The sequence below is a fragment of the Tupaia chinensis genome, unplaced genomic scaffold (genome assembly GCF_000334495.1).
Source record: "Tupaia chinensis unplaced genomic scaffold, TupChi_1.0 Scaffold000159_1, whole genome shotgun sequence".
NCBI lineage: Eukaryota > Metazoa > Chordata > Mammalia > Scandentia > Tupaiidae > Tupaia > Tupaia belangeri.
This window is the reverse complement of record NW_006159630.1, coordinates 6324344-6337915: the sequence shown is the minus strand read 5'-3', so window position 1 is coordinate 6337915 and position 13572 is coordinate 6324344. Positions and strand designations below refer to the sequence as shown.

The following is a 13572-nucleotide window of genomic DNA, read 5'->3' as shown; positions in this document are numbered from 1 at the left end:
GTGTGGTTATTGATAAGGGCCTGTCTTCCTCACTGGACCAAGCAACATACAAGCAAGGGATGGTCCTGCTGCTCACCACTGTTGCCCCCGTTCCCGGCGTGTCGGGCACGAAGCTGGCATCCATCAATACTTGGTTGAGTAAAGGACAAAACGAGCAAATGAGCAAACAAGTGGCTAAACAGGAGGGTGCTGGACTGCCAGGTCCCCTAGTGTGGAGGCCCCAGGGCATGGCGGAGCGCACTTCGATCCAGGCCCACGCCCAAAGCTTTTGCTACAGGGTGTGTGTGCTCACCAGAGAGACAGAGAGACAGAAAGCGAGAAATCGCCCCCCAAGGGGGATGGTTATGCCACCCCTTCTCCAGTCTTTGCTCAGGATTTTGGGCACACACATACGTGCACGCCTGGTGTGAGTTTTAAGACACCGGGTCCAGGACTCAAACCACAGTCGACCATGCGGGAGTCCAGCAATGTAACCAAAACACCATCTGCTACTCCCCCAAAGCTCTTCTACCTCAGAGTCAAGGCCTCCAGGCCAGAGTGTTCAGAGCAAGCTTCAAGCTTAGTAGCGATTCGCTGCAACACTGAAAGATAAACAGGTCTGTCGAGCGCGACCACACACTGCCTCTCTGTGACTGTAGCCCAGAGAACCTAGCTTCATGCAGAGAAGAGGGGAACACCGCTGGTCGCCTGCCCTGGTCCCGTAACTGACCCGAGTGTCTTTTCTGTTGGTGCCAGATCCACTCCATGCCCCAGATCTCTCATGGGGTCCCACTCCAGGTGTCCCACACCCTACAGTGGCTTCCTTTGGGCTTCCAAAGCCCACTTCTGCTGAGCCAGCCCCACTGGCTGTGGCCCTCACTGCCAGGCGCCTGCCCTACAGGATCACTGGCGGGAATAGCTGCTCCGACCTCAACCCGAGCAAGAGCTATTCTTAGAAAGGAACAAATGCATGGCGAGGAGGGGCTTTCCTCTGCACCGACGCTGCCGATGCAGTAAAGTGGCACCGCCTTCCATCCGAAGAGCAGTGGCCAACACTGACATGCCAACGTGTGTATTCCAGCCTGGGGCCTGGGAGTCCTGGAACCCAGAGCCCTGGCCTGCAGTGCACAAGGCAGGAGGTACAAGGCTGCACTGGGGCGTGGGAGCCCGCACCTGGACTCTTGGGCCCACAGCTGCCTGGACTCCACGTCCCCCTTCCCAGCCCACTGACCAAAGTCCCAGCTCCCGGGAATGAGACAGAAATAAAGGCAGAAGCCCCTAGCAGGATCTCTCCCCCAACTCACCCACAGGTGAGTGGCGTCTGGCGATATGGCAGGGCTGACCCTCTAGAGGGCCTCCCAGAGCCAGAGACTCAGCCACAGCCAGGAAGCGGTGGAGGGGAGGACTCTAACAATAAGCAAGACATGCGGCCCTTTCATTTTTCACCAGAAGTGAGAGCTTGGCTCAAGGAGCTGAAGTCCTAGTGCCCAGAAGGGCTCTGCAGCAAGGGCTGCAGGCAAGGGCAGTCCTGGCACAGCAGCCGACCACTTCAGGGCATCCAGCCTTGCCCGGTCTGGGTGGAATTAGAGACGGCCATTTGGAGAAGTTAACGACTTCAGTCCAGGAGCTGACGACTCATCAGAGAACAGCAGAGGGTGGGAACTGAACTTAAGGCCTAAGCTAGTGCCCCTCTCTGTTTCCAGAGGAGACCCTCAAACATCTGCTGGACACTAGCACCATGTGCTTACAGAGCTCCGTTCTTCCAGAACCTTGCCCCACAGAAGCCTTGGAAGACGGCACAGGTGTAGCAGCGCTCCACCCAAGCCTGGGGAGGCTCAGACCTGGGTTTAGTGGCTTCTGTCTGCCGCAAGCTTGGTGACCATGACCTCTGAACCTCAGTTTAACTCCGCTCCAAGGCTGAAACAACCACTTTACCTTAGAGCCATTCAGTGAGAGCAGATGACTCCAAGTACTTTTTAGATCAAAGAGTAAAGAGCCCTCTGGGTGTCCCTTGCATGGGCACACTGGTATGTGTGCCTGGTCACACCTGATCCGAGCAGCCACCTGGCTCTCCCCAGCCTTGCCCCACACCGGCAAATGCAGATAAAATAGACATGCAGGCTACACACAAGCGGACTGGAATTCTATTAGGGAGCCCATTTCTCTCCCGGCACACGATTCCCGACAAGAGATAACCTGAGTCACACTCCTGTCTGGAGCCTGGACGGGAGTGACTAGTGAAGCCAGAAGTCCCGGCTTAGTGGCACGTGATCCCCAGCACGGCAACAGCACAGAACTGGTCACGTCACTCAGGGCTGAGCTGTTTGTGGGGCCAGCCATCCTAGACGGGGAGGAACTGGGGCTGGATGACCACCGAAAGAGCTGAATGAATCCTCATACTGCCAAGTCCCTGGAACCTCCAACAGAGAAGCGGAGGTTTCCTGACTTCCATGCCACTGAACACAATGACCTTGGCAGGCAGCAGCCCCGTGGTGGCCCAATTACAGGAGCTGGTTACCTAGCGGATGCTGGGGGAGGAAATGATCTCCCAGACACTTTGCTCTGCATGTGAAATAAGCCACTTACCCCAGTTCTTCACAGAAGGTCACCAGGGCATCGAAGGCCAAGAGAGTAGCTTTATCGGACGCTTTGTTCCCTCTCTTTTCCTGGAGATGAGAAATAACCACTTAGCAAATCTTACAGAACTGGACTACCTTGTAGCCACAAAAAACGAGAGGGCGAGGTCCCGGGGTCACCTTTGGAAGAGCTCCCTGAGTATGCCAGGCACACACATGCCTGTGACCCAGGGCTGGCTTGGGGTGGATCATGGTGTCGGGACCCACTGGAAGTGCTGCCCATCTTCTTCCCTGTCTCTCATTCATTAAAGAAATAAATCATCTTAAATTTTAAAAAAGAGAAAAGACAAGTTACAAACAGAGGAAGATACTTTTAAAAACAATGTCAGGGCCAGCAGGTGGCGTGGTGTTTAAGGTGCTGGACTCTCACGTGGCCAACCATAGTTCGAGTCCCAGACCTGATGACTTCAAACTCACACCAGGTGTGTGTGCATGCCCAAAACCCCAGTAGAGTGGAGAAGGGATTGTGAAATGGCCATCCCCCCGAGGGGAAGTGATTTCTCACTTTCCCTCTCTCTGTCTCTCTCCTCTCTGTGAGCACACATACCCTGTGGCAAAAGAAAAATCAAGAAAAAAAAATAACGTTGAGGCTAGCAGGTAGCCTGGTGGTAAAGGTGCTAAACTCCCACATGGGCAACCATGGTTTGAATCCTGGACCTGGCAGCTTGAAAACTGCACCAAGTATGTGTGTGTGTGCATGCCTAAAATCCTGAGAGGAGAATGGAGAAGAGATTACAGCGTGGCCATCCCCCTAGGGAGTGATTTCTCACTTTCCCTCTCTGTCTTTCTCTCTGGAGAGTACACACGCCCTATGACAAAAATCTAAAATATAATATTGATAATCATAATCTCAGAGATTATGATTATTATATTTATAAAATGACACTAAGGGGGCGGAGGTTAAGGGCATTGGATTCCCACATGGTTGACCACAGTTTGAGTCCTGGACCTAACGGCTTGCTTTCTCTCTCTCTCATTCTATTCCTCTCTGGTCAAATTAAAATAAATAAAAATGAATAAATGAATAAATAAAGTTAAATAAAATAATTCTTAAAAAAATGACAAATATAAACCAGTGTCCCCAAATTTACCTACATATGAGAACCCCAAGACTGCTGAACAAATTTCCTGGGCCTAGAGATTTGGAGAATTGATATTTTTTTCTTTTATGTTTTTAAAAATAATTATTTATCTTATAGGACCAGCAGATGGTGTAATGGTTACGTTGCTGGCCTCCCACATAGATGACCATGGTTCAAGCCCCAGACTCAGCAACTTGAAACTCATGCCAAGTGCTTGCAAACACACAAGCACGCGCATGCGCAAGACCCCAAGAGGAGAATGGAGAAGGGATTGCAGCATGGCCATCCCCACAGAGGGTGATTTCTCGTATTCTCTCTCTCTGCCTCTCTGGCGAACACACATGCCTTACAGCAAAACTCTCTTTTAAAAAATTATTTTTATTTCATTTATTACTATTATTACTTTTAAATTTGCTACAGGGCATGTGTGCTCACCAGAGAGAGAGGGAAAGTGGGAAAGCAAGCTGCCAAGTCCAGGAATTGAACTGTGGTCAGTCACATGGGAGTCCAGAGACTTAACCCATCACGCTACCTGCTGGTCCTAAGAATATTTATTTTTTTTTAAGAATTATTTTATTTAACTTTATTTATTTTTAATCTTGACCAGAGAGGGATAGAGTGAGAGAGAGAGTGAGCGAGAAAGTGACAAAGCAAACTGCCAGGTCTGGGACTCAAACCTCGGTCAGTCATGTAGGAGTCCAGGGCCTATAACCACTATGCCACCTGATCCCCCCCCCGCGCCCCTGTGTGTGTGTGTGTGTGTGTGTGTGTGTGTGTGTGTGTGTATTTTTTTTTAAATAATTATTTTGTTTAACTTTATTATTATTATTTTCCAGTTTGGTCAGAGAAGAAATAGAGACAGAGACAGAGAGAGAAGGAAAGTGAGAAAGCAAGTCACCAGGTCTGGGACTTGAACCATGGTCGGCCATGTGGGAAACCAGCCCCTCTAGCCACCACACCACCTGCCAGTCCCCCAACTTATATTTTCAATAGGCATCTCGGGTCCCTCTCATGCAAAGGGCCCTGGACTAGCATTCAGGAAGCTATGTAATCTAGAGAACACGTGCACAAGTGCATGTCTGAAGAACACACATGCCAGGGAACCAGCAGTTGGCGTAATGGCTATGTCACTGGACTCCCATGTAGTCGACCGCGGTTCGCGTCCCGGACCCGGTGGCTTAAACTCATGCTGGGCACGTGTGCGTGCGTGCCCAAGATCCCGAGAGGAGAATGGAGGAGAAGGGATTGCGGCGTGACCATCCCCCCTGGAGGGTGATTTCTTGCTTTCTGGCTGTCTGTCTCTGTCTTTCTGGCAAGTGTGCGTGCCCTATAACAAAATTCTCTCCAAAAAAAAAAAAAAAGGGGGGCCAGCAGATGGCATGGCGGTTAAGTGCACTAGACTCCCACATGACTGACTGCGGTTCGAGTCCCAGATCTGTTGGCTTCTTTCTCACTTTCTTTCTTTCTCTCCCACTGTTCCTCTCTGATCAAATTAAAAAATTAATAAGTAAATAAAGTCAAAATTTTTTTTTGAAATTGTGAATTTTTTTTAAATACAGAAAAGTTAAGGCACAGATGGGGACAGCAGGTGGTATAGTAGTTAAGGCACTGAATCCCACGTGCTGACTATAAGGTTCAAGTCCTGGACCCGGAAGCTTGAAAAATATGCTGGATATGTGTGTGTGTTTGTGTGTGCCCAAAATCCCAAGAGGAGGATGGAGGACAAGGGACTGTAGAGTGGCTCTCTCCTCCAGGGGTGATTTTTTTACGTTCTATTGCACTCGCTCTGCCTGTCTCTGACAAGTGCACTGCATCATTTTAACAAAAACTAAAGATCACAACAAAAACGAGATACATATTGACACATTATCTACGCACTTTTTGCTTCTGAAAGGTAACTCATCCCCACCTTCCAACATCCACAAATACATTTCCATCATGAACTCTCTTCTCTAACATGTCCATATCACAGTTTCCTGTTAAATCTCTATTTTCCTTATTAGGACTCTATCAACATTGCCCACAGCTAAACCAGGTGGCTACATTTTACATTCCTCATGACATCTTTTCTTGTCCAACTTTTGTTTACTTTAAAATAAATAGCTGTCTGTTTTTTTGTTTACTTAGATTTCATTGTAAAACTAATTAGCTTATGCTGACATAATGAAAAATTCATTTCAACAGGGGCCACAGCTGTCAGAGTCCACCTTGATTTTTAGGAACTTCCTTTTTTGAGCTTTCTGCACATGGGTGCATCTGGACCTTTTCCTCTGCCTCTTCATTGAGAACATACTTCAGAGCTTGAGACATGATGGCCCAAAGGAAGTTTTTAGAAACTTTGTATCTGAAAATGTCTTTCTATCAAGTTCACACTGAACTGCTTGGCTAATGCTATGGTTTGAATATGTTCCCCCAAGCACAAAATCTGATGAGTCATTGTAACTAATGGTGTTGAGAGGGTAGAGATTTAATCCAACTATGGTACTATAAAGGGAGACTTTGGGAGATGATAAGGATCAGGCCCCCATGACTGACTCCTGGTAGTTTTATAAGGGAAGAGCAGAGACACAGGACACAGACATATGGCTCTTTCTTGCCATATGATGCCTTCCGCCATGTTATCCACCAGCAAGAAGACCCTCACCAGATGTGGCCCCTTGATCTTGGACCTCTAAGCCGTGAGCTAAATAAACCTCTATTCTTAAAAATTACCCAGTTTCAGGTATTCAGTTACCAAGCAAAAGAAAACCAACTAAAATAGGAGTGTAAAAATTACAGATTGGAAATTATGTAGAATCTGGAGGCACCACTTTCTTGTCTTGTTTCTGCTGTTACAACAAAGAAAATGGACGGCTATTCTTCTGGTTGGTTCCCAAGGAGCTTCTCCTTATCCCAAGTTATCTGAAAGTCTCAGTAATGGAATCAGTGTGGAATCTTATAATTCACCATTATTTTTACCTTTTAAAAATCATTATTATTGAATTATATGTATTATTATTATTATTATTCTTTTAATTTGACCAGAGAGAGAGAAAGCCGCCAAGTCCAAGACTTAACCATGGACAGCTATGTGGGAGTCCAGCACCTTAGCCACCATGCCGCCCGCTGGCCTTAGTAAGTTTTACTTGGAATGCTAATTGGTCTCTCTCTTTCTTTTTTAGTTAATTTAAGACTCTTGTTTTTTAAATTTACTAGATGGCAAATGCATTCACTGGGAAGGGGGAGAGAAAGAAAGCCCCTCTCACAGGGCATGGTTATACCACAATCGTTTCTCCTCCATTCCCTCGGCTTTTGAAATTGGGGGCATGCACCCACACATGCCTAGCATGTTCTCAAGCCACCAGGTGCAGGACTCGAACCACATGGTTAGCCATGTGGGACCTGGCTGCCCTAATCACGAGACCATGGGCTGACTCATGTTCGTAACTTGTAATTAAGTACCTTCTATCCAATTACTATACCAAAGCCTCTTCCTTATCTAATTTCAATTTCAGAGTTAATCACGCTCCCTCAGCTCACACCAAACTATCATTCTCGGTCCACACAAACTCCTCCCTTCTCAATCCCTGCTTTACAGTGCCCTTTAGCCCATTCATTCTATTCACATTTTCTTAAGCACTTACGTATCACTGGGACAGGCATTACAGACACAGAAAACAAAGGCTTCCACTCTCATGGAGCTTGCATTTGAACAGTAGACGGAAAATAAGCAAAAGTATGCCAAATAGTAATAAATACATTTTTCTTTTCCAAAGAGATTTTTCCTATAGGACGTGTACACTCACCAGAGACAGAGAGAGAAAGTGAGAAATCACCCTCTGGGGGGATGGCCATGCTGCAATCCCTTCTCCTCCATTCTCCTCTCGGGATTTTGGGCGCGCAGTGTCAGTTTCAAGCCTCCGTGTCCGAGACTCGACTCATAGTCGGCCATGTGAGAGTCTAGGATGTCACCATTATGCCACCTACTGGTCCCTGTAATTTTCTTTCTTTTCTTTTTTCACTGTGGCTAGCTCCATGGTGAGCAGTAATGTGCCGCTCAAGAGAAGCCAGAACCCACACTGGGACCAGCAGATGGTGCAATGGTTACATCGCTACTAGATCTCTATAGGGTCTTAGGGGTTTTCTAAGCAGACATCTGCTGTTGACATTCCTACCTGCTATTTCTTCTCTCCTGTTCTCATCCTCGTAAGTTTATTACGTTTTATCTCTCTGTTGTCATTTAGACCCGGATTAGAAGTAAGTATTTAAATTCAATCTGCTGCTTTTTTAATTTCCAGAGGGAGAGTCAACTCATCAGAGAGACAGAGAGAAGAAAACACCCCCGAAGAGAGTGTGGCCACACCGCAATCCCTTCTCTATTTCTCATCCTGCTGGGACTTGGGGCGTGCATGCACACCACACACACACACACACACACACACACACACACACCAGTGTGTTTTTTAAGCTGCTGGACCCAGGATTAAAATAGCTGCAGCCACGTGGGACCTGACTTCTTCAACCACTGGGCTATGGGCTGGCCCATTATGCACAAGTCTATATAGGCCCTTTCGTAACTTTCCTGCATACAGTATTACACTGCGGAGGGGTTTACCCCAATTGACTCACGCGGATGTTAGTGCATCTTTTCTTTTTTTAGGGAGAGATTTTTGCTATAAGGAGCATGTGCTTGCTGGAGAGACAGAGAGACAGGAAATCACCCCCCCGGGGGGATGGTAATCACACCGCAATCCCCTCTCCAGTCTCCTCATTGGATTTTAGGCATGCACAAACACACAACTCACATGAGTTTTAAGCTGCCAGATTCAGGCTTTGAACCGTGGTAGACCACGTGGGAATCCAGCAATGTAACCATTACACCATCTGCTGGTCCCAGTGTATTTTTCTTTCTTTCTTTTTTTTTCTTTAGAATTATTTATTTAATTTTATTTATTATTATCCTTATTTTAACTTGCTCACCAGAAAGAAAGAGAAGGAAAGTGAGAAAGCAAGCAGCCAGGTCCTGGCCATGTGGGAGTCCAGCACCTTAACCACCATGCCACCTGTTGGCCCCCCTACTGTATCATTTTTAACCACTCAAGCCCACTCCACTGTGTGACTAAAATACTGTTTACTTATCCATTACCCTACGGAAAGAATCAGATTTCACTATCACAGCATTGCAAAAACATACTTGTTCATCGTAGTACATGTACACCCTCGGACACTGACAACTTGTCCATCTAGAAGTGGAACTACAGAATAACAGCACAGTATCCCCACTTTACAGGTGTCACCTCATTTCAAAGCAGTCACACTGGTTCATAATAAGCTACCCGGGACTGGAGAGCAGTGGGTTTGGATGGAAAGGGCTCTGACTTGCCAGGACTTACCTGGAGTTTTGCTATTTCCTTCTTGATCAGGAAGCTGACTTGGTCCCGGTCATTCCTGGAGTAATAGAGGCGGCACCAAGAAGGCTTCCCGTCCCTGCCGGCCCGGCCAGACTCCTGGTAGTACCCAGCCATAGACTTGGCGATATTCCAGTGGGCAACAAACCTGTGGGGTCCAAAAGGGCAAGCAGTGTCCAGCTCTGCCCAGGGAGACGGGGCCCTGAGTCAGCAGAGCAGGGTTCTCTCCACAGTGATGAGGAGCGGGAGGCTGGCAGGCAGGGAAGCAGAGACGGCTCCAGAGTAAGTGTGGCTCAGACACCTGTGGCCCATCCACGGGACTCCTGCCATGGAGCAACCCAGCTTGAAGCCGCAGCAGGAGACCAGTCAGCAATTCCAGCACATATTTGGAACCCAAAATACTCACAGAGGACCAATGGAAAAAATACCAGATTTAGAGAAGCAAAATTAGGCTCTGCTATTTATGAGCTATGCAAATTTGACCAAGCCCTTTATTTCCCTTTGAAGAGGTGAAAGGGATACTATCGTATAAATGCCCACTATGAGACAATTTATACATTTCTCATTTCACTGTTACAGTTGCCATCACGTGAGGTAGCCCAGTCTATAGATGGTGAACTTCAGATTCAGGGAGGTAAACTTGCACAAGGTCAGTTAGGGGACAGCAGAGCCAGTATTTGAGCCTAGCAGCACATAACCTCAAAGTTGGTTCCTAACAAGAAAGAGCAGACCAGGCTTCAACTCTGCTTCCCAGTGTAGACCACCGACTAGTTCCTAACTAACTCAGGCTCAGTGCGAGCTCAACACAACCTCGCATGCCGAAGAGCTCCGCTCGAATCACACAGGCGTTACTGCCTGGTTAATCAGAAAAAAGGGCTTCAGACAGGAGCCCAAGATGTGTCCAGAAAGTGAAGCGATGGCTGGAGGTAAATGAGTTCCCAATAGTGGCCAGGGTAGGGCTAGGAGGGATGCGCCCCGAATTTGGTTCTAGAAGGTCAGTAACAAGGAACGATGGGTAATAAGAACCTTGCCTTTACCTTTGACTTCCCATGGGAGTCACTGAAAATTGTCACTTTACTCAGGCTCCCTGGCAGGGTCTACCTACCAGGCGAACGGGGCTGCAGTAAGAAATGAGCCTGACGGCGGGTGAACTGGCCCGGCCTGGGAGCAGGCACATAGGACTTGTCAGCGTCTAGGCTGTGTACCAGGACTCTCTCCTGGGGCTTCTTCCCATGGCCCCAGAAGGAGCACTGGACAGCCCACCCTGAGCCAGGCCCACAGCAGGAAGGGAGGGCAAGAACCACTGCTCACCTGACGTTGGCTTTATCCACTCCCATCCCGAAACTAATGGTCGCAACAATTACGGGGACCCGCTCCTCCATCCACTCGCTCTGTACCAGCGTTCTTTCAGCAGCCTTCAGCCCTGTAGGAGAGGGGAGGTGGGGCAGGGAACTTGCATTTCCCTTGGCTTAGCTCGGGGTCTGTCTTAGGTGTGACACTGTACTGGGCACTTTACACTGAATCCGTCCCCGCCAAGCTGTATGACCTCGGTCCAGACACCTGATGTCACTGAGCTCAGCTAATAAATGTAATGTCACTAGCCCACGAGGGACACGGAACACTTCAATAAATGTGAAGGCCGTGACTGAAAGCCAAGCCCATCAGCCTTCAAAACCTGTGCTCTTTCTGGGCTTAAAAGAACCTCATCTGGGTTTTACACTTCTGAGTGGGGACAGGGTGAGAAAAAGAATGTGGGAGTCACAATGTTCACTTCAGACCTCACTGTGTCCAGACTCCTTTCAGTGGTCTTAAGTAAATCATTTTAGCCTGGGTGCATCAAAGAATATAACGGTCCACCTGATTATCAGGATTCGTAAGGACCTTGAGACCTGCTGAGAGGCCTCTGAGGATGAAGAGGGCCACGCGACCTGGCGCACTTACCTGCATGGTAGGCCTTGGCACTCACGCCCCTACAACTGAGCTCTATGGCCAGCTGTTCACAAGCCTCTCGAGTCCTGCAGTAGACAATGCCACAGCCGGACCCCTGCAGTGGGGCACACGGGAAGAAAACAAGTCAGGAAAAGTGAAACTATCGGCCAGCTAGAATGTGCCCTGCTTTAAACACAGTTCTGAACTCTTTCTCTCAGCCTCACAGTCTCCTCTGAGGCAGGATGCCCAGGATTCTGCCACCTTATAAAAAGCAGGGCCAAGATACCAGCAGTGTGGTGGTTAAAGTGACTGGATTCCTCATGGCCAACTGCATAGATCAAATCCTGGACTCAGCAGCTTGAAAAACACTCCAGGCGCATGTGCATCCATGCCCAAAATTCTGAGAAGAATGAGCATGGCCACCCCACCACCCCCCGAAGGTATTTTGTCACTCTCCCTCTCCACCACTGTGTCTCTCTCTGGCGAGCGCACGTACTCTGTAACAACAAAAGAAGTGGGACTAAGCAGCTCAAAACCCAACATGCTTACTTCTTCTGCCTCCTCCCTGCAAACCCTGTGTAGCCTCCACCGGGGCTGGCTTCTTGCCATCCACAGAAGGATCCAGGACAAGGGAACCCCAGTAAGGAGGACAGTACCAGGACACCAAAGGAACAGCTCCCTTTGTGCACAAGTCCTTTCAACTTTTTTTTTTTTTTAAGAGAGATTTTTGCTATAGGGCACGTGCACTTGCCAGAGAGACAGTCAGAAAGTGAGAAACTGCCCCTCAGGGGGGATAGCCATGCCATAATCTCTTCTTCATTCTCCTCTTGGGACCTTGGGCATGTATGCACACATGCCCACCGTGAGTCTAAGTTGCCAGGTCCGGGACTTGAACCATGATCAACTACGTGAGAGTCCAGTGATGTAACCATTATATGATCTGCTGGTCCTCCCCTTTGCACACAACTCTTAAGAAGCCTGGCTAACAGGCTGGCCCTGCAACCTAGTGGTTATGAGCACCAGATCCCACATTACTGACCGTGGTTCAAATCTCAGCCCTGACGGCTTGAAACGCACACTAGGAGCATGTGCATGCATGCCCTAAATCCCATTAGGATGCAGAAATGGGAAAGGGATTGCAGCGTGACCATGTCCCACTTGGGGGTGCTTTCTCCCTTATTCCCTCTATCTCCCTGACAAATACACACACCTTCTGGCAAGCAAGAAAAGAAAGAAACACAGAAATAAAGGAAGAAAGAAAGAAAGAGGCCTGGTTAAGGAAGGTGGACAAGGCAAAAGTTTTAGAAAGCCACTATCCATCCCTATGCTGCAATAGCACGCCGCTTCTCTAGCTACACCGTCTCCCCAACCTGAGTGCCTCACCCCTTCATCAGCCTTCTGTCCAAGAGCCTTAAGGCAGAAGTCCCTCAAGTTCCCATAGGGATCAGAAATGAGCTCCTTGAACTGCACGTCATAGAAGAGATTGGCCCGGAAGCAGGGAGTCTTAAAGGTGGCCACTGGTTGCTTCAGGTGAAGGGCAGCAAACACGTCCTCTTGGACCTGCGGGGTAGCTGTGGCGGTCAGAGCCACACATGGGGTATGCCCCAGGCGAGAGCGCAGGACACCCAGGCGCAAGTAGTCAGGACGGAAGTCGTGCCCCCACTGGGACACGCAATGAGCTTCATCCACCACCAAGTAAGACAGCAGGTGGCGGGACAGCAGGGAGTTTAGGGTGGGCTGGAAGGAGGCAGAAGCTGCCATCTCCGGGGTGATATACAGAAGCTTGGTCCGGGGTTTGTCTTGCTCCAGGTCACACAGCAGCTCCTTCCTCTCCTGTGCTGAGAGCTTTGAGTTCAGGGAACTCACTGGTACCTTCAGGGCCAGCAAGTGGTCCACTTGGTCCTGAGGGCAGAAAGGAATGGGGCCACAGGGGGGAGTATAATCGGCCCTCTGGACCTGGTGGGTCCCAGCAATAAAAACCTCCTCCACCACCCTCCAGTATGTCTTCTCCTTACAAAGAAGTATGGAAGGTGCACTGGTTGGCAGGACAGGATCTGGGTCAGACAGACCTGGGTTTAATCCTGGCTCACTTCACTGCCACCTGCTCTTTGGCTTTCTCTTAACCCCTGAGGCTGTTCCCGTGTTCTCTCATGCTCTCTCCCTACTATAACAATAGTAATTACCTAATAAGATATTGTAAGAAATAAGTGAAGTTTAACATCTCAAAGTTGAAATTAATGTACATAAAACACTGAGCACAAAGCCTGGGGCCCAGTGAACATTCACCGAGTATTACAGTCCCCCATCTCTCAGCCGTTCTTCACGATGGGTGGCTCTTAATCACCCAGCCATGCTTCTTCAGTTCTGATTCTATCAGACCACCTGCAGGCCTTAAGGACAGAACATCTGCAAAGCAGATGTTCACAAGGTCCCAACTAGTTTATCTTTTTTTCCTGTCTCACATGCATACTTGTGCCAAAATGAAGCAGGACATCAAACATTATCCATATCGATTTAGCTATCTACACATATTTCTATCCTAACATCACAATCACACGT

The 13572-nt window shown here is 48.6% G+C and overlaps 1 protein-coding gene across 3 annotated transcripts in view; it reads right to left on the bottom strand.

Moving 5' to 3' along the window:
* The window catches only part of RECQL5 (RecQ like helicase 5), a 39584-nt gene that overhangs the window by 23455 nt on the left and 2557 nt on the right, over positions 1-13572 (bottom strand). For 2 of the 3 annotated variants that reach the window (XM_006145811.3, XM_006145812.3), the window contains exons 3-7: positions 12397-12915; positions 11026-11128; positions 10396-10507; positions 9070-9232; positions 2566-2645 (exon numbers count right to left, since the gene is read on the bottom strand). In XM_006145811.3, the coding sequence (XP_006145873.1) occupies positions 2566-2645; positions 9070-9232; positions 10396-10507; positions 11026-11128; positions 12397-12915 (977 nt within the window). The remainder of the gene's footprint in view (positions 1-2565; positions 2646-9069; positions 9233-10395; positions 10508-11025; positions 11129-12396; positions 12916-13572) is intronic. The other variant, XM_027770786.1, reaches the window with a different exon arrangement.